Source organism: Theropithecus gelada, chromosome 17 (assembly GCF_003255815.1).
Source record: "Theropithecus gelada isolate Dixy chromosome 17, Tgel_1.0, whole genome shotgun sequence".
In the NCBI taxonomy this organism is placed as follows: Eukaryota; Metazoa; Chordata; class Mammalia; order Primates; family Cercopithecidae; genus Theropithecus; species Theropithecus gelada.
This window is the reverse complement of record NC_037685.1, coordinates 49,212,614-49,232,796: the sequence shown is the minus strand read 5'-3', so window position 1 is coordinate 49,232,796 and position 20,183 is coordinate 49,212,614. Positions and strand designations below refer to the sequence as shown.

The 20,183-nt window shown below is 50.6% G+C and overlaps 1 protein-coding gene across 1 annotated transcript in view; it reads right to left on the bottom strand.

The window, feature by feature from the left end:
* COL4A2 (collagen type IV alpha 2 chain) overlaps nucleotides 1-20,183 on the bottom strand; it is a 197,967-nt gene that overhangs the window by 36,625 nt on the left and 141,159 nt on the right. Inside the window, exons 19-28 of the mRNA XM_025364401.1 lie at nucleotides 19,632-19,742; nucleotides 18,966-19,115; nucleotides 12,303-12,395; nucleotides 10,837-11,000; nucleotides 7,606-7,678; nucleotides 7,408-7,514; nucleotides 4,205-4,406; nucleotides 3,746-3,805; nucleotides 2,738-2,794; nucleotides 490-597 (exon numbers count right to left, since the gene is read on the bottom strand). Of these exons, the coding sequence (XP_025220186.1) occupies nucleotides 490-597; nucleotides 2,738-2,794; nucleotides 3,746-3,805; nucleotides 4,205-4,406; nucleotides 7,408-7,514; nucleotides 7,606-7,678; nucleotides 10,837-11,000; nucleotides 12,303-12,395; nucleotides 18,966-19,115; nucleotides 19,632-19,742 (1,125 nt within the window). The remainder of the gene's footprint in view (nucleotides 1-489; nucleotides 598-2,737; nucleotides 2,795-3,745; nucleotides 3,806-4,204; nucleotides 4,407-7,407; nucleotides 7,515-7,605; nucleotides 7,679-10,836; nucleotides 11,001-12,302; nucleotides 12,396-18,965; nucleotides 19,116-19,631; nucleotides 19,743-20,183) is intronic.

Here is a 20,183-nt window from a genome sequence, read left to right as displayed (position 1 = left end):
CTGCATTCCAGAGCACACTGACATGCAGTGCATACTCCTCACCAGAGCTGGTTAAGGGAAACCTCATTTTCCTCCACATACAGATTAATGCCTTAAGCTCTTGCAGCCACATCGTGAGAGGGCTGTTTATGCCTTTAAGGGTTCTCTCAGGAAAGGATAACTTTGTGTTGCCTTTAGAATGTTTAATATTAATCATGATTAACACTGAGGACATACCCAGGAGACAGGTGTTGTGGAGGACAGCCATTCTGCAACACCTGTCTCCTTTTCCCTGCGAGATCTGTAGGTAGCTTCTGCAAAAACCCAGTACAATATCAGTGACGAAAAATCAAGAATTTCTAATCTCCCAAGGACAAATGCAAAAGTTGTCAAGTATTTGTCAAAACAGTTTCTACAAACTGGAAGGTAATAGAGCTGGATGCTGACGAACCACACACAGGTCCCCGCCCTGGAACCCAGGGGCTGAATGGGGGTCTGATCTCAACTCACCTGGGGGTCCTGGGAACCCTTCACGACCTGGGTCTCCTGGCAAACCCTTGGGCCCTGGTCCTCCATCAGCTCCTGAGAAGCCTGGGATTCCTCGGAGGCCTTTGGCACCTAAACACCCAAATAAACCACAGACCACATGAGGTCCCACGAGGATAAATGGGTGTGGTCATGCTTGGCATCCGACTTAATGTGGATCTCATGAAACCGGGAAATAATGGGGCTGGGGGAATGTCAGCCTGAAACAGCACCTCCAGGCTTACAGAATGATTTTCAGTGTTTAAAATCCTGTTCACGGACTAGAACCATAAGAATAATAATATCCAATATTTAGATTCTACAGTGCTCTAAATGAGGGCTTTGGCGGTGGGGTCAGAATGCCTGGCTGTAAATCTTGGCCCTACCTATTCTATCCATGCGACCACTGACAACTTTCCGTGCCTCAGTCTCCTCATCTGTAAAGTGGGGAGAATGACTGCCTGCTTCATGGGGACACCATGAGGACTATGAGTTGACTCTTCTCAAACACTTGAACCTTGCTTGGCCCAGCGTGTGGGCTCTAGAAGTGTTTTCTGATAATTGAAGGGCTGAGGTTCCTCACCAATGTCACAAAACCCAACTGCCACGCTTTTTCATCCCCGTTCCTGGCATCTGGGGAAGGGGATGTGTGTGATGCAAACCCACCCACCACTCTTAGAAAGTGGTGTGCAGACAGCAGGAGTGAGAGGGAGGAGTGGACGGGAGGCCAGCAAGGGGCTCCCAGCAATGGGGCCTGGGTGTGAAATGGAAATAACTGGGCACGGCTGGGGGAGCCCTGAAACCACAGAAACCCACACTCGGACCTCTGAGGCTTTCCCGGTGACTGGCCTTGGCACACGGCTGTGGTCCAGGTGTGTGTTGAGCATGCTGGCCTCTGGTTCTCCCTGACCATCTGAGACATGCGGGGTTGTCACCATTTTGGGGGTTGCTGTATGAGTGACGGTGTTGAAATCCAAGAACGGAATTAGACTCGGGGCAGGTCTAACAGAATGCGGAAGATACAAGCTCAGTTCTCAGAAGACAACACAAGGAGCCTTTACCTCTGCTCATGGTGCAAATGATACCTCTGCATTTGTCCTGTGGTTCCCAGACCCTGTGATCATGGTGAACTCCGCAGACGTCCTTAGGTGCAGGGCACACACAGTGTGTCTACCCACTTTCCTAACTCTCAGTGCTGTTCGAACTACACTGGTGTCACTCTTTACAGTTTATCACGGGAAGCGGTGAGGGCATGATTTGTGCAGCAGGAAGCGTCTAGAATGCCCGTCTGCACTATTCGTCTTGCACAGGTGGGGACTCAGTTGCAGAAGGAACAAGTGAGAACAGCTCTGGCTGTGTCTCGTGCTTGCAACACTGTTATCCAAGTGACCTGCTTCCCCGGCCCCATCACAGGCCGAGTGGAAGACACATCCAAAGCGGAATTCCTATGGCTCAGAGAACTCGCTTTCCTCAGGCTGATGGACACGGGCACAGGGCCACCTCTCAGGCTCCAGCCCTCCTCCGGCTTGATTGGAAGCCCTGGCTCTGTGTTCCCCGATGCTCACAGGCCCACGGAGACCCTGGAGCGCAGGGCAGCAGAGACTGGGTGCAGGCAGGGGATCCCAAAAGCAGTGGTGGCTGGCCAGGGCCCCACCGCCAACACTGGACGCGCCATCCCCGAGAAAGCACGGGTGGCCCCAGGCACGGGCTCTGTGAAGAGCGCCCGGACTCTTTCTCACACGGGCTGGGAGATGGCCTGGGCCAGCAGACCGAAGCCCAGGTCCTCCCAGGTGCTAGCGACAAACACTCTAGCCTTGTTTATTCCTGTTTCCTGTCAGTCAAAACCCAAAAGAAAGAATCCTCTCCTGTAAGTTCTTCCCCTAGATCCTGGGATGGAAAGGCATAAAGTGAAAATACATAGAGGTACAACGCCTGTCCAGTCCTAAACACGAGGCTTCCATCTCTGCCCTGGGGGCGTTCCCCTGCAGCCATGGCTGAATTTTCTCTTGTAGCCTGGCCCCAACTAAGTGTCAGCTACCAGACTCCTTTTTCCATAGTGGCAAACGACAGTGGGCTCCCCATAGGTGCAAGACCAGTTTGTGCTGAGATGCTGGACACGATCATGTCTGGGACGGGGGATACAGGATCAGAGGAAAGATGCGCGAGGGAGACACAGAAGCGTGAAGATGTGGGAGGAAGGCTGGGTGCACTCCGGGTTCCCTCTGTGTATTACCTGAGGGTCCTGGGGGTCCTGGCAGGCCTGGCAATCCCTTGGGCCCTCCTATGCAACCTGGGGACAGAAAGGAGAAAAGATGAGCCCAAGCAATCCCCAAGGTCAAAAGCACGAGCCGTGCAAACCGGCTACCATTCTGGGATCAGAGTAACTGAATGATTTAATTCATCTTGGTTCTGATGTAAATACAAGTTTAATTTCATTGTGTAATGAAATCAAAATATTCATATAAAATGCAAACTAAGCCAGTCTAGTCAAATAAAAACCGACACTGCGCTGGCAAACAATGGAGTCCCTCCTGCAGGGCAGTAGCCTGGGTGCAAACCGAGTTAATCCAGCTGCTACCCTGCAAGTCAGTGTGGATGCTTTTCTTTTGTCCGGAAGCGTCTATCAGCGATGGAGATAGCCTGTGATCTCAAAATGAATTATTTGACTTCTCCTTTGGGACTTTGTCTACTTTCAGAGTGAACCACAGCAATTAGACACCTTAAAACATTAAATCAAGGCTGCGGGCACTTCTGGTTGGTGTGGCTGGGAGCAGTGACACTCCAGCTGCGGTACTGTGCTGTCTGCCCTTTGTCTAAGAGGCTCTCTTGCAAGAACAGTTACTCTTGGAGCTTTCTTTTGTCTGTGAGCCTGGGAATCTGGACCAGGCTCCCATCTTGGCCTGATATCCTGGCCACCGCCTGTGTTCTGGGCTGGGCTCTTCTGCCTGGACCCTCCTGGCAGCACACGTGCCTGTGGAGCTGACTTGGAATGCACTGGCACTTTCCAGTGAACAAGGATTTCTGATGAGAGGGGACTGGTCAAATGTCTCGCCGTCTCCACCAGGTTGTTATTCATGCAATGTATAGTGTTCACCAGGCCGCTCTGCTAGGGCCGTGGAAATCAAACGTGACTTGCACATATTATTAATATTTCCTATCCCATGCACACTGCAAGAGCAAAACCAGCAGACCAACTGAGAGTTCCCTAGTGTCCTAAAGCCACCTGCACTTCCCAGAGTACCTGGCTGGACGGCCTCCTGTCTGTCACCTCCAATGGGCCTTTTCACATCTGTGTCACAATCTGGGGGGAAGACAAAGGACAGGGTGAGGCAATTTTGAAACAGGTAAGAGTGACCGGCTCGTGTGGGGTGTGCACACGTGTGAAGGTATGTGTGTCGCGTATGTTGCTGGAGGGGGCAGGAAGGCTGTGGCGTGGGCAGGGAACGGGAAAGCCATCTCTGAACTTTTGGGCAAGGCCTCTATCACTGCAGTCCTAGAGGAGAGGCTGCGTGTTCCAGCTGCTGAGGGGAGGTTGGTGGGGGCCCAGAAACCCCACAGTTGGGTCCTCCCTTGTACGTGTGAGAACAGATGAGGCCAAACAGCATCCTCCTCTGACTCTCCCGGGAAACGTCCACACTGATGAAGGAAAGCGTGGAATGTCTCAGGACTGTGAAAGGCAAACGGGAGGATTCCTTCATACCTATTTGTCCTGGGGTCCCTGCGGGGCCAGGAGGGCCCGGGAAGCCTGGTGGTCCAGGTAAGCCGGCGTCTCCAGGGAAACCACGCTGGCCTTTGAAGCCGGGAAGGCCCAGTCCTGGGGGACCCATTTCTCCCGGGGTACCTTTCGTTCCAGGTATTCCTGGATAGCCTGCGTCCCCGGGAGGGCCCTTGATGCCATCGCCCTGTGTGAAAATACAGTTTATTTCTTAAAATATATACTAATGTTAAAGGTCGTCTCGACTTCCCTGTTTCCTTTCCCATTTCCTGGAATTCTGAGCTATGGATCCAGAACAGAAAGACAACAAAGATGAACAGGAACCCACTGCCACGGTCGGCCGGGTCACAGGAGCCAGCGACAGACTGGGTAGCAGTCTAAGCAACGCCACAGAAGCCGGTTCTGGAAGTCATGCGCACACGCTTGAGCATTTCTCTCTTCCCACCCGCCAGCTCCCCTGCATCAGCCTGGGCCTGCATCCCCAGAACAGTGAAGGCCTAGGCTTCTGTTCTACTGCGGGTGGAGGGAGAAACACAGGATTTTGTTGTTATAATTTAGCGTCGGTGAAATGGCTCCTATTCATAAGGGATGCTACGTTGTTAAAGGAAAGGAAGCTAATTTGGACAAGGAAAGAGCCGTGTGCTTCTCAGAAGTCAGGAGAGATTACAGGATTGGGAATGGAGAGGGGCTGCCCTGTGGATGAAAGCACCAACTAGGGGGTGCTGGCGGGAGGTGCAGGGATGGGGTGGGGAGGCCAGCAGCAGTGATGCTGGTGTGATCTGTGCACACACCACGGCCTGGCTTGGTGCTGTCCCCACATGCTGGTGAAACAGCTGTGCACATAAACCCCAGCCCATCTGCCGAGGCATGGGACAAGGCTGGGTGTTCTCACAACAACGAGGCAGCTGCTTGTAAGAAATCAAACCCTGCTCTCCACCGACACCACAGCCCCTTCCTTGTCAAAGGCATGACGGAGCGGGACAGGGACACCAGTCCAGCCCTCTCTATTTATGGGACCCTGATTAAGTGGTGCACCCGTGTTTTAGCTTTTTTTCACAGGGGAGGGGGACACAAGGCTGTTGAAGAGATCACAGGGCAGATGCCCCAAACTTAGTGGACAGCAATGGGGATAATGCCACTGGAAGGTGGCGAGGGCAGGATCATGAGTTTTCTAAAGTCAGAAGTTGACATTCTTGGCTTAGAGATGCTACCGAACAAGGAAGGCACACAAGCACTGGGAAAAGCCCCCACACCCTGAGAATGGGAAGCTGAGGCTGCAGGGTTCTCCCTGACCCTAACCCTCACCCCTACCCCTACCCTGCTCCGACCACCCGCCCCCAGCTGGGCTGAGACTGGCAGCCACGCTTAGGAGCTGCAGGGGTGGGTGAACCCCAAGGCTGGACAGGTGCACCTCCTGATCACCAACTTCATAAGGCACCAACTCCAGGGAAGGCCACCACTACTGTAACAAATCCAGACTCAAACAGACCACACACACACACACAGCATACCACACACCACATACACACTCACCACCCCCACCCCACATGACACTGAACAGGCCAAAGACTGTTCCAACCACAGGAATCATCACTCATCCTCCTCTTCTGGCTAAAGTAACCAATTATGGCTTTGCCTCTTATTTAACCCTGTTGCCTCCCAGATAAGATTTTTAAGACACCCAATCATAGAATTATCTGTGTTCTCTAGCCCCAAAAAACTGCACTTAAACTGTCAAGATGTGGGCCAGGTGTGGTGGCTCATGTCTGTAAAACCAATGCTTTGGGAGGCCAAGGCGGGAGAATCACTTGAGCCCAGAAATTTGAGACCAGCATGGGCAACATAGAGAGATCTCATCTCTGCAAAAAATTTTAAAAATATTAGGTGGGTGTGCTGGCGTGCACCTGTGGTCCCAGGTACTTGGGAGGTTGAGGCAGGAGGATGGCTTGAGCCCAGGAGTTCAAGGCTACAGTGAGCTTTGATTGTACCACGGCACTCAAGAGTGTTGCTACAGACATGACCCACATTAAAACTAGAGAAGACATGGGTTATGGAATGAGGCAAATAAGCTGCAAACAGAATTCAGGTGTGAGGCTCTGAGGAGGAGGAAGAGAATTATGAATTCAACCGTCCTCCCATGATGCTGAAGTCTTAACTCCCAGGACTCAGACATGTGACCTTATTTGAAAATAAGGTCTTTGAGGGTGCTCAAGGTCAGATGAGGTCTTTAGGATGGGCCCATTTCAATGTGACCACTCTCCCTACAAAAAGAGGAAATTTGGACCCAGAGACAGACACACAGAGAGGACAGATGATGGGAAGACACAGAGAGAAGACAGCCATCTATAAGCCAAGGAATGCCAGAGCTCCCAGAAGCCGGGAGAGAGGCAGGGACAGATCCTCCCACACTCAGAAGGAACCAGCCCTGCAGACACCTTGATGTTGGCTTCCAGCCTCCAGAGCTGTGAGACCATACATTTCTGATGTCTAAGTCGCCCAGTCTGTGGCACTTTGTGACCTCAGCCCTAGGAAACCAGTACAAAGAGCTTAAGGAGGCATAGGCTTGGTGACCAGCGGGAGGAAAATGGAATCTAGACATTAAGACGTGAGAAATAAGGTTGCAGGGTCCTGAGAAGAGAACGCTCCAGAGCTGGCAGTGGGAAAGGCATGGTGGCAGGGGAGGCTCAGAGGCCGCAGGGTGCACAGGAGGGGGTCTTGTCTCCCTCCGTGGCTGCCTCCCTTGCCTCTGACCCCAGCCTCCCCCGAGGAAATGATGCTGGGGTTTCTGCAGGCTACTAGATAGCCCCTCCTTCAATGCCAGTGTATGTTAGTTGCAAAAATGAAATTGTATATTTTATGATTTACCTTGGAAAAATAGGGTTCTGTCACCCATTTTAGAATATTCTACTTTTTTTGGGCAGGGGAGTCTTAGTCTGTTACACCACGACAAATATTTATTTGCTCATTGACTTTTAAATGTTCACTTGGAGCTTGGCTTCCAACTTCATTCACCGTTTCCTAAAAAATCTGATTTCTGCTCATTAAAAATAGAAGGAGCAGAATGAGCAACCTGTCCTGTGCACGGGTGGGTTTAGTGCTCGCGTCAATACTGTTTGCTTCTTGGGTGTTTGGAGAACCTGAAGGATGAAGGAGAGAGGACGGAGCTGCCGCAGTCTGTGGCTACTCACGGGAGGGCCTGGGAGGCCAGGGAATCCATCGAGCCCATCGCGGCCTGGGCTGCCATCATCACCTTTCATCCCGGGCACACCTGGGATGCCGGGCTGTCCCCGCTCACCTGGAAAGGGATTTGTATGTGAAGCTGCCCAGGCAGGCGCCCACAGGAAGGCTCAGTGCCCCAGGAGCCACATGGCCAGAGAGGAACTGACCTTTGGTCGTGATTGTTCTGGAATCTCCTTTTGCTCCTTTGGGCCCAGGAGCACCAACGTTGCCAGGGACTCCCTGTGGAAAACAGACAAAAAAGTGTCTTCCTCCTTCGTACTGTGAGGGCATCTGAGAAGATGGTTGGCAAGCTTTTTCATCTCACACAGCGGGCAGGGAGTCACCCGTCCCCAAGCCGAGCGCCACCCGAGGAGCACTTTCTGCGATGCTGGACACTTCCCCGTCCAGCTGCCCAGTGTGGGGCCATTGGCCGCAGTGGCTGTGGAGCACTGGAACTGTGGATGGCGGGACTGAGGAACCGGATGGTACCTTTCTTTTAATTTTAAATAATTACAATGCGTCTGGGCGCAGTGATTCACTCCTGTAATCACAGCACTTTTGGAGGCTGAGGCGGGAGGACCACTTGAGGTCAGGAGTTCGAGTCCAGCCTGGCCAACATGGTGAAACCTCATCTCTACTAAAAATACAAAAACTTAGCTGAGTGTGGTGGTGGAATACGGTGGTGGGCGCCTGTAATCCCAGCTACTTGGGAGGCTGAGGCAGGAGAATCACTTGAACCCGGGAGGTGGAGGTTGCAGTGAGCCGAGATCTTGCCACTGCGTTCCAGCCTGAGCGACAAAGCGAGACTCTGTCTCCAAAAATAAATAAATAAATAAACACAATGCAGTGGAAGTAGCCACAGGTGGTTGGACAGGGAAACCCAGGTCCTAGGCCCATCTTCAGTGTCCCTGGGCTCTGCCCAGTGGTGGAGATCTGTAGGCTCCAGCCTGGGGCAGCTGAATCATTGCCTTTGTGTCCACAGAGGCCCCAGGGATCCACGGGCTCAGCGCCTTTTGAGAAGCGCTGAACTAAAGGTCAAGGTGGCTTCCTCTAAACCACGGCTGTTTAGGAGCCAAGTAGGTTAATCCAGGTATGGAGGATAAAATTTTGTGATAATATTGAGAACAATAAATGGTATTTAATAGACATTTGTTTCCTGCACTGAGGTTAAGGTTGGGAGAAAAAGATACTTTAGAGAGAAGCTGCCTGCAGGGACTCCCAAATCGCAGCCTGGAAAATCGCGTCTAGCTCTTTCCACAATGAGCAGGGTACCTGTCAGGGTAGTGTTTTCAAATGAGCTGTGCTAACTTTGGGCATATCTTGGTTGACGCTATTTCCAAGAATATGGGAATGTGTGGAGTTGCTTTAATTAAATGGAATGTTGCAAGTGATTGGGAGTTTCCCTTCTCCTAGAAAATTCCACAGATTCTTGATGTATTTAGCGCTTTGCATCATTACTTTAGAATCTAGGAGAGTTCCTCACAGACAGACCAGGCCCAATCAATCAATACATGTTGGTTACATGGATGGAGGCATGGACTTATTGACCCACTCCTACACTTCAAGCACCCTGCCAGACTCTACCAGCACAAATATTAAAAACCAAAAAAAAAAAAAAAACCACCCAAAAAAAAGGAACCAAAAAACTCCCAGATGGTCTCAGGTATTCCCACTGCAGTGGGGTTTCCAGACACACAATCACAGCATTCAGTGCAGGACACCAGGTACACCCAGAGGCGTCTGAACAAAAGTTCTGCGGACGTGTGTGCTCGGAAGGTTTTAGACATTTCAGGGGCACAGAATGGGATCCATTTGGCTTCTAAGAAATATTTGGTCACTTTTTAAACAACTGAGGATCCCACTAGCTTTGCCATTCATATATTTGCAGTTCTCACCACATGCACTTTTTCTGAATACTGGAGCCACTGTTACTGCTAGACAGCCGTGATTCGGAGACCATATCCTTTTTAAGCTGGTATAAAACAGAGCACCCGCTATTTTTTGTTAAATTTTCCTGTTTGTTTTCTGAGAAAACCTAGGGCCTGGATCAGCGAGGTGCCCGGGTCTCATTTTCACCTGCACAGCTCCGTGCTATGAAGCAGCGGGGAGTCATGACCGTCAGCAACACGGCTCTGCGGGGCTGCAGTTCTCTTCCATGCTGTGGACTCAGATCTGTTACATTTCCTTGGCCAAGTGTCCTGACCAACTGTTTTTCCTCTATTGCTGAATATGCAAAATAATGAACTTTTTGCTTTATAAATTTCCCAGAGTTCTTTTTTGAAGTTAAAAAATCAACAAAAAGTATAATTTGTCTCCATCTGAAATTCACTTTGAACTCTTTGGTCAGCTAAAACCTGCCACGGAAGAAAGGTCTGCCGCAGGTGATCTTTTCATAAGGCACAGAATAAAGGCATGAGCTGATGTGTGGGGGGTCCACACCTCCACACAAGCACATGTACGGTTTAAAAATCAAAAGGTCTTGCTTTTTATCGGTGAAGGAAGCCTTCCAACAATGCTAAATCAGGTCTTGCTAAACTTGAGAAGGTGAATGTTTGATAAATAAATAATGTCTTTTACATGAAAAATGATAGGTTTTTTTGAGATATAATTCATATAGCACAAAATTCACTGTCTTAAAGCATAAAATTCGGTGATTTTTAGTATTTTCACAAGGATGTCCAACCATCACTCCTATCTAATTCCAGAACATCTTCATTACATCAAAGAGAAACCCCATACCCATTAAGCAGGTACTCCCCACCCCCACCCCCACCTGTGGCAGCCACCAATCGACTTCCTGTTTCTAGGTTGCCTGTGTGGACATTTCATGAGAATAGAAAGAGAGAGCATGTGATAGCACATGTCCTTCTGTGTGGGTCTCAACCCCCATGGCATAACATGTTCCAGGTTCATCCACAGTGAGGTATGGATCAGCACCTCGCTCCCACGTGAAGGTGAGCACTATTCTATGGTTTGGATGCTGTATAGATTTAGCTGATCCATTCATCAGGTGATGGACATTTGGATAGTTTTCACCTTCTATTTTGAACAATGCTGCTCTGAACATTGGTGTATGTGTGTTTGTGTGGACACGTGCTTTCAAGTCTCTTGGGGATACACCAGGAGTGGCATTTCTGGGGCAAGTGGTGACCCCCTGTTGAACTCTATCAAGGGCTGTTGGCTGCGGCTCCCACAGCAGCGCCCCTTCTCAGTCTCACCAGTGGACGTGTACGAAGTCCACCCTGGACTATGCGGGGTTTGAATGGTTTAGCCATGCCTTGGGTCCATGAGCGTTGCTGGTCTGAAGCTGCATAAACTGAGGAGATAAAAGGCAAGAATGGGACACCTGGGGAGGCCTCACAGTGTCCTGCCAGCTTCATGATGAAGTTATTCCTCACCTTGAGCCCTGGGAACCCAGGGAGGCCGTGTTGGCCGGGGTCTCCTTTGTCCCCTTTCCTCCCCGGCTCCCCGTTGATGCCTGCGAAGCCCTTGGGTCCTGGCAGTCCCGGAAGACCTCTGACAGCTTCGTCGCCTTCTGCACATCTGCAGTCCCCAGCGTCACCTGCAGAGGAGGGAGAGGAGGGCCTCCTTGTTCCGCATTCCTCTCAGCGTGGCGGGGAGAGTGGGGCGCCGCGCTTGGTGCTTTATGGACACTGCCTGTTCTGATGGGCACTAGGACCCCCATTTCTTAGATGGGAAAACTGAGGCTCAGACTGAGCGACTCAAGTGTTCATTCACAGTCTCATGGGGTTCAGAATTTGACTCTGATGTTTACTAAAGATACTTAAAAACTGGGACCACACTCAGAGGCGTAGGCTGAGTTGCGGGGAGTGTGAAGGAGGTTAAGGAATTCGGCACTCGGAGCTGAAGATTGCCACCACTGGGCCTGCGGGCCGAGGGGAGGAGCTGGCTCCAGGGAGCTGTCAGGGAGGGCAAGAGCCCTGGCCTCAGAGGCCAAGGTCATGAAAGGTCATGGGTGAGCAGGGAAGACATGCCTGACCTCTTCCTCTGTTTTGCCACAGCTGAACCCAGGGAGCCTGGCGCAAGGGAAGACTATGCTGGCAGCAGGGGTTGGCTTCCCCAGGGCAGAGATGATGCCCAGTGGGGAGGCCCCGCTTCCTCCAGGCCCTGTGGTGCCTGCTATCAGGCCATGCCCATCCACAGTGGGCTGCTGGATGCACCGCACATCCCACATATGCCAAAACGGCCAGGGCGTGGTGAGTGCCAGGAAGTGCCCCGCCGTGTTCCGGGAGGGGAGAGCTGAGCAGGAGCACACTCTGCACCACACCGGGCCCACAGAGCCTCACAGAGGATGGCCTCGAGCTAGGGGCAGTGTCCCTGAGGTGACTGGGAAGGGTCAGTGCAAAGACCACCTGTTCCAAGTTCACCTCCTCATCAACAGGAAGGGAGACCCAGGCAAGCCACGTCACTCCACCAAGTCTCAGTGGCACCAGGGATGGTGACTATACCAGCACCTTGCCATGGACAGAGCTCTCTACAGACCTCTGTTACAGTGCCTTGGAGCTGAGCCCTTGAGACATTACCTGAGTGCAGCTTAAGAAATAACTGTTTTCCCTTTTAACCCAGCACAGGACTCAGCATCGGGCTCAGTGCTGCTAGGAAGGTCAGTGAAGAGGAAGGAGAGCAGGGACGGTGAGCCTGGGGGCCAAGTGCTCAGACAGCACCACTGGCTCCATGCGACTCCCTCTCAGTGTCACCGTCATGGGGAAAGGAGGCTGAGAGGGACATGCAGGCTCATTTTCATCTCCAAACACGTGAGTGGGGGACGGATTTCACCTTCTGTAAGGTGAGGGAGTCGGAAAGGCCAGGCTGTCCTTATCCCATCCCTCCCAGACGTTCTTACCTTTCCATCCCTTCGGTCCGCGGGCTCCAGGGGAGCCGGAAAGCCCAGGGAAGCCTGGTGTTCCTTTTGCTCCTTTCCGCCCAAACAGGAAGCCTAGAGAGACAACCACAGACGCAGGGCATCAGCCCCTGGGATGCCTGGGGTCCCACACAGACGCAGGGCATCGGCACCATGGATGCCTGGGGTCCCACACAGACGCAGGGCATTGGCCCCATGGATGCCTGGGGTCCCACACAGATGCAGGGCATTGGCCCCATGGATGCCTGGGGTCCCACACAGATGCAGGGCATTGGCCCCATGGATGCCTGGGGTTCCACACAGACGCAGGGCATCGGCACCATGGGTGCCCGGTGTCCCACCCAGTTGTGGGGCACCAGCATCAAGGACACCCAGGGTCCCCCCCAGACACAGAGCATGGGCACCACAGAGACGCCGGGCGTCCCACCTAGCCCAGAGTGGCTTTCAGCCAAGCCTCCCCAAATGATCCATAAATCCCAATTTCATAAATAAAAGCACATTTTTTCAAAAGAAAATATAGACTGTTTTGTGGCGACAGCCTTCAGGGTTGGAAAGAAATGTAAGAGTCTGCAAATTTAGTTTTTCCATTAAAGTAGAGGAATAACAATTATTCCTTTTGAGAAACATTGAGTCCAAAGAAAAGTTTCGATTTTTTGATCATATAACCTGGATTCCAAGACCGCTACTCACTTCTGGTTCCCCCAAAAAAATTAAAAAAAAGGATAAACTCAGTTTCCCATTTTGATCCTTTTCTGATATAGGAATGGGGGCACACGTGTGCATCCCCCCAGAACACTGTTTCCTCTTTCACGCCTCACATGCACACACACGGAGTTAGCATAACTGTTAGGCTAATTAAATATTGTGGCCAATCTGGATTCAGCATGGTCAACCATATTGGATGACCTTACCCACCACCTTCCCTTTCTAACCCTCTCCCCACCAACTCCTGCAGGGCTCAATGATCCAGGCAGGTGCATCCCTGATGGTTGACGGTGCAAGAAATGCGCTCTTAACGCCAGCAAAGTGCGCACCGTCGCATTGGAGAAGAAGAGTGCCATCTCGTGGCAGAAGGAGGGTGCACGTCTGCAGGACACACAAGCGGCTGCTGGGGGCAGGCTCTGCAGGTGTGCCCTGCAGCAATCTGTTCTCCTCACTGTTCAATAATAGGGTGAGAGCTCCAACGGGGGCAAACGGCACTCCCCGCAATGAATTACAAGGCATGTTGCTATACACACTACATGGAACCTGAGAGGAGCAGGGAATGAGGCCATTACACACAGGAAGGTGAGAAAACTCCAACTTTAAAGAACCCAGCTATCTGCTTGGAAAACAGCATGGGAGTTTGCATATCAGAGAACTGCCAGGTGAGGATAAACGTCTGAGAACAAGGACACAGATACTGTCCCATGCAGTTTGCTCACTGCACGTTTACCATAGCTCATTCATTCGTTCGCTCATCAAACACTCATCCCGTGCCTATGCTGTGCCAGGCTGTGTGCTAGGTGCTGAGTATACAACTGGAAATGAAACCGACGGACTCTCACGGAGCCTACAGCTTAGATGTGGAGACACACATTCAACACACAATGCAGCAAACACACTAATGCGGATTTTCCAGTTATGGCCCATGCTGTGAGAACAGGGGAAAGCAGCAGGGAGAGGCCCAGGGAAATGTTTTGGGGGTAGTCAGGAGAGTCCTTTCTGAGGAAGTGCTTAAATTAAAGCCCAAAGAATAAAAAGGAGACCCCACAAGTGGGGAGCGGGAGAGAATGCTCCAGAATGAGGACAGCGTTTCTGAAAGGCCCTGAAATAGGGAGAAGGCCAGAGCCCAGAGGGTGGTGAGTGAAAGGCAGATCTGCACAAAGGGAGGGGAAGAAACCGGACTTGGCTTTTATCCTGAGGGCAGTAGGAAGCCATTAAAGGGCATCAAGGAGGGAGGCTACACGGTCTGCCATGTGGGTTTGCCGTGTAGACGATGGGCTGGCCAGGGGAGGAACAGCGGGTGTCATCCTAGCAGGCTGCGCAGGTGGTGGTGGTGGAGAGCAAGGGCACACACAGCATTGGAGGGGGGACCCGCCAGGATGTGCGAGGGAGCCAGTACACAATGGGTGAGGTACACAGAGCAGCCCAGGGTTCTGCTGGAGCTCCCAGGTTTGTGCATGGGGGTGAAGACCAAGGGAGAGGCCTGCGGGGTGGCGGGGGGTGAGGACGGAGGCGGCCCAGAGCTCCATTTTGGACATGGAGAGCTTGAGGCGTTTGTGAGACACGTGCATAGTGTTGACTCTGTGTCAAGTTAACGGTTTCTGTTAGTAGCTCAGAGCACAGAACAGGGCCGGAGAGGAAATGAGCGAGTGACCAGCACACACTGCGGGTACTTTCATCTGGAGGACGAGTTCATCTAGGCGGGGAGCGCAGGGAGGGGCAGGGACTTCAGGGGAGAGATGTCGGGGGGCAGTAGGATTTCCCGGGAGTGGAGGGGAGAAGACAGCGTCTTCAGGAGGAGAGGCTGCCGCACCCCACACTGCTGGGGACAAAGGGTGACCGGTGACCAGGTCAACTGCTGTGTCCGGTCAGTCGTGGACTTTGTGAGTTTTGCTCTATGTCTCCAGGCTCTCCCTCTGTGTGATGAGACATGCAGTGTCACAGGTAGAGAAATTTAACCACACACACTTCAGAGACGCCAGCAGTGTCAATCAGACACGTCATTCATTCAGGACAAAGAGCTTGCGGGCGCTCCTTACAATGGAAGCATCGGATGCTTTGCAAATTTAGTCCCAAAGGCACACAGTGGCTCTCTGAAGGTGACAGCCTTCCTCTGCCCCCTGCTGCTCTCTTTTTCTCTACTATATTAGTCATTTTAAATAAGTCCTATAGAATAGCAGTGTGCCTCTTAGATGTCTGCAACATGATTTCCACAAACAGCCCCTGGCCAAACAAGCCAGGCCTATTTTGACTTATGCTACAGTGGAATAGAACTTCCCGGAACTCAACTCAGCTAACTGAACTAGAACGGGGGAAGCAAAATATTTCACCCAGAAAGAAAACTGTCTTCCTGGTTTGATTTTACTGGAGCCGCAAAAGACTAAGCATTCTGGTTTGCATCAGTAGCAACCTATAAAACAGGATGAAACGTAGTTAACAAGAGAGGAATCTAACAATTGCATTCCAGGAGAAGAGTCAGAGAACTCCATAGGAATCAAGGTCATTCCTACTAAACTACAACCACACGCACATTTTCCAAAGGCCATTACGGTGGACTACTTTTTGTATAAGAACTTGCTTTAAAAATGTTGATTTGGAAACCATGTGTCTCACAGGGTGATATATATATAATTAGAGGACTTAAGTTGTATGCTTTTAACATGTGCAGCTGGTAACATTGATCTGATACCATTCATTTTTTTATTTTCCTCATCAGCCTACAATACGGATCAGAAATTAAATTGTTCGCAGTTGACTTACGCTAGTAAACCACGGATTTACCAAGCAAGACTTGAAAAGCAAGATGGCATATGCTAGGGACTTTATCAAAATGGAATTCAGTTACAGGAATAATGGCAACGTTAGCCTCTGATCACAGTTCTTTAAAGTGGAATATTCTTTTCTTTTTTTTAAATTGAGATGGAGTTTTGCTCTTGTTGCCCAGGCTGGAGTGCAAAGGAGCGATCTCGGCTCACTGCAACCTCCGCCTCCCGGATTCAAGTGATTCTCCTGCTTCAGCCTCCCGAATAACTGGCATTACAGGCACGCACCACCGCACCTGGCTAATTTTGCATTTTTAGTAGAGATGGGGTTTCACCATTTTGGTCAGGCTGGTCTCGAACTCCTGACCTCAGGTGATCAGCCCACCTCAGCTTCCCAAAGCACTGGGATTACAGGTGTGAGCCACCATGCCTGGCCATTAAAGTGGAATATCTGTATGCTTTTGTTTTTAACATGTCACGTTCTGCTCCAGAAAAAGAAAACTCAAAAGACACCATTTGCTTAGGAAATATAATGTTCACAGAAACGTAGCCTTTATCACAGCAGTCCAGGATAATAAAAAAATTTAAAGGCCAGGTGTGGTGATTCACACCTGTAATCCCAGCACTCTGGGAGGCCGAGGTGGGCAGATCACCTGAGCTCAGGAGTTCAAGACAAGCCTGGGCAACATAGTGAAACTCCCGTCTCTACCAAAATTACAAAATTAGCCAGGTGTGACGGTGGCGCTTGCCTGTAATCCCAGCTGCTTAAGAGGCTGAGGTGGGAAGATCGCTTGATCCCATGAGGTGGAGGTTAAAGTGAGCAGAGACCATACCACAGTACTTCAGCCTGGGACACAGAGAAAGACCCTGTCTCAAAAAAAAAAAAAAAAAAAAAAATATATATATATATATATATATATATATAAAATAAAGTTCACACTGCTCAGACTCTTTGGCAGGTTCATGATCCAGGGAAATATCTGCACCTAAAAATTTTCAAAATAATGTGGGAATATGTGGATTTTCATTAAGTTAAAATTTTACTTTAGAATATAAAACAGACACACAGAAGTGACTACTACTTTTTTTGTTTGTTTGTTTTTTTGTTTTTTGTTTTTTTGAGATGGAGTCTTGCTCTGTCGCCCAGGCTGGAGTGCAGTGGCGCAATCTCAGCTCACTGCAAGCTCCGCCTCCCGGGTTCACGCCATTCTCCTGCCTCAGCCTTCCGAGTAGCTGGGACTACAAGGGGCCCGCCACCTCGCCCGGCTAGTTTTTTGTATTTTTTTAGTAGAGACAGGGTTTCACCGTGTTAGCCAGGATGGTCTCGATCTCCTGACCTCATGATCCGCCCACCTCGGCCTCCTAAAGTGCTGGGATTACAGGCGTGAGCCACCGCGCCCAGCTGACTACTACTTTTAAAATAGAAGATATTGCCTCTAATAACTCCAGTGATTTTCCTTCTAGATATGTCAGAGAAGTCATTTTCCAAAAACAATTAAAACAGAGGCATTGAATTTGACCTGTAACTGAAACCAAACACTGTCCATTAGCAAACATGTTTTTCCTCCTTGAAGGTAGGAGGCTGTGAGAGATTATTAGGGGCAATGTCAGGGAATTTAAAGTAAACTATTTTGGAAAGAAGAGGCAGTTAATTTTTGGTCAACGTCACATAGAAAGAGACTATGACCTCTTATTTTCTCCCAATGTCGCCTATATTTGCTCTTATGAGAGAATGAAATGTTCCCATTAGGCATTTCACAATATTGAAAGCAGGAGTGTCCAATTGTTTGGCTTCCCTGGGCCACATTGGAAGAAGAATTGTCTTAGGCCACACATAAAATACACTAACACTAATGTTAGCTGGTGATATGGTTAGGTTTTGTGTCCCCACTGAAATCTCATCTCGAATTGTAGTTCCCATAATCTGCAGATGTCACGGTGGGGACCTGGTTCACAGGAGGTAATTGAATTATGCAGGTGGTTTCCACCACGCTGTTCTCATGATAGTGAGTGAGTTCTCATGACATCTGACAGTTTTATAAGGGGATTTTTCCCTCTTCACTTCTCCTTCCTGATGCCATGTGAAGAAGGACATGTTCGCTTCCCCTTCTGCCATGATTGTAGATTTCCTGAGACCTCCCAAACCCTGCGGACTGTGAGTCAATTAAACCTCTCTCCTTCGTAAGTTACCCAGTCTTGGGTATGTTCTTATAGCAGCGTGAGAATGAACTAATACAGCTGATTAGCTAAAAAAAATTGCAAAAATGTTTTTAAAAAGTGTATGAATTTGTGTTAGGCTGTCCTTGAAGCCGTCCTGGGCTGCATGTGGCCCGTGGGTTGGACAAGCTTGGTCTTTAAAGCGTAATTCTTTGAATGCTGACGCTGAAAGAACAGCCTTTTCTGATAGCAAGCCCCAAGCGGGACTGCATGTTTCCCTGCGCCTGAGACAGATCATTCTCAACTCAAGCTGAGTCACCTAACGTTATAACCTGGAAGAGCATCTTTGCTGATTCAGGGATGCACTACCGGGTGGCAGGTGGGTCCACACTCCTGTGCCTGCTGGCTTTATTGACTTTCATGCGCATTTGTCTGGGCCTTGGCCAATAGCTGTCACTTATTTTTGCAGATAATGCAGCCATCTCTTTTTGTCACCAGCTACTCTCACCTGTTCAGCTGTAGCTTTGTTCAGTTGTAGCTTTGACTGTACACGGGCTGAGAAGGCAGATTATCAAGTTGGCTTTAATGTGCTGGGGTAACAGAGGAGAGAGGCTGCCAGTCAAGGGTGAGGCCCCCACCCTGGATTAGGTTTGCGGAATGTATCACCCCGACACAGAGGCAGCGATGTTGGCTCACATCTGTTTCCAGACTGCACAGCTCCGATGTTTCGCTGAAGGACGGATTTCACCGAAGCTGCAGCAACTAAACCTCACTGTGTGGCATCCATGGGGCTGTGATACTTACAGGCTTACAGGGCTTCAGTTTCCACCCCCAGCTTCTGCGTGGACCCCAGAGAACACCCACTACACCCTAATCTACCTGGATCCACCGCACTCTAATCACTGGCCTACTGGATTCGTTCGCAGAGTGATTTAGCAGAGAATTCCAAATCACCTCCGGCAGGGACCAGGCTTCATCTGAACATTAGCATACACCCTCCCTTCTGTTGCCCTCCACTCACCATCAGGTCCAGGTGGTCCAGGAAGCCCGGGGGGGCCTGGTGGCCCTGGCTTTCCATCAGGTCCAGGTGGGCCCGGGTAGAGCGCAGGGATGCCGGGGTCTCCGATGAAGCCCTTGGGTCCCATCTCACCCGGCAGGCCTCTCCTCTGATCTGAAACCAAACAGCATTCACCTGCAGCGTGAGTCTCCCATACTGCACCGCTGCCTTTGTGTTCATGTCCAGAGGGGCCCACCGGCAGCACTAGTGGGCTTCATGGCCCTGTCAATAACTCCGACGGGTAGAAGCCATTGGTATAGTTCACTATCATTTTTCAACATTAAATACACCCCTCTCCTTGCCCCTCAAATAATGGCTTGATAGCTGTGATCAACACTGGGCAATGGCACCTGATAATTCTCCATTTTCTTCCCAACCCACTGGTGGAAGCAGGCCAGTTACTCATCGTGGCACCACCTAACCTAGTTGGGGAGCTACTGTCATGTGTGCAGGGGTTCTGTGAAGGCGTCCAAAGCATGTGTGTGGGGCTCCTTAGAGTTGCTAAGACTAGTCAGTGGGGAAAAGTAACAACAACATAGCTACGCTGTCAAGGAAGGCTCACTTGTGTGTGCTAGGACTTGAGGGCAGGTGCTTTGGGTCTCCGGTGTTGATATCATGAAGCCACATTACCTGCATCTCCTATGGAGAGGCCAGGGGGTCCTCGGGGGCCCGGGTCTCCTGGCTCACCCTGGCTTCCTGGCTCCCCTTGGGCCCCTGGGAATCCCGGGTCACCTCTGGCACCTGGAAGCGAAACAAGTCCCACAATAAGAACAAGACCGTGGTCTATGGATCGCAGCTGGAGTTCACTTTTTCATCGACTACATATTCACCAAATGCTCCATATGCTGTGTAGGGCCTGATGAGGAGTTAAGATGGCTAATGCATGGGGTGGTCTCTTTTTATACGGGGCTCATTCGCTAGCAGGGGAACAGGGTTAGTGAAAATCGCGTGAGTCCAAAGCTCGAATAAAGAAGGAACTAATGTGGTTGCCAATTTTACTGGGCGAGGAGGCCTCACTTCCCTGAACCCCACTCTGCCCCTCGACCCCAGCTTTAATCCCATTGGTCTTTTATTCTCATCCCTGCCTGCTGGATGAATTAACGAAATTCGGCTTTTACAAACTTTCGCCCCTGAACAAAGACAAAGTGGCATGGCTATGTTCCTTCGCTGTGTAAATACCAA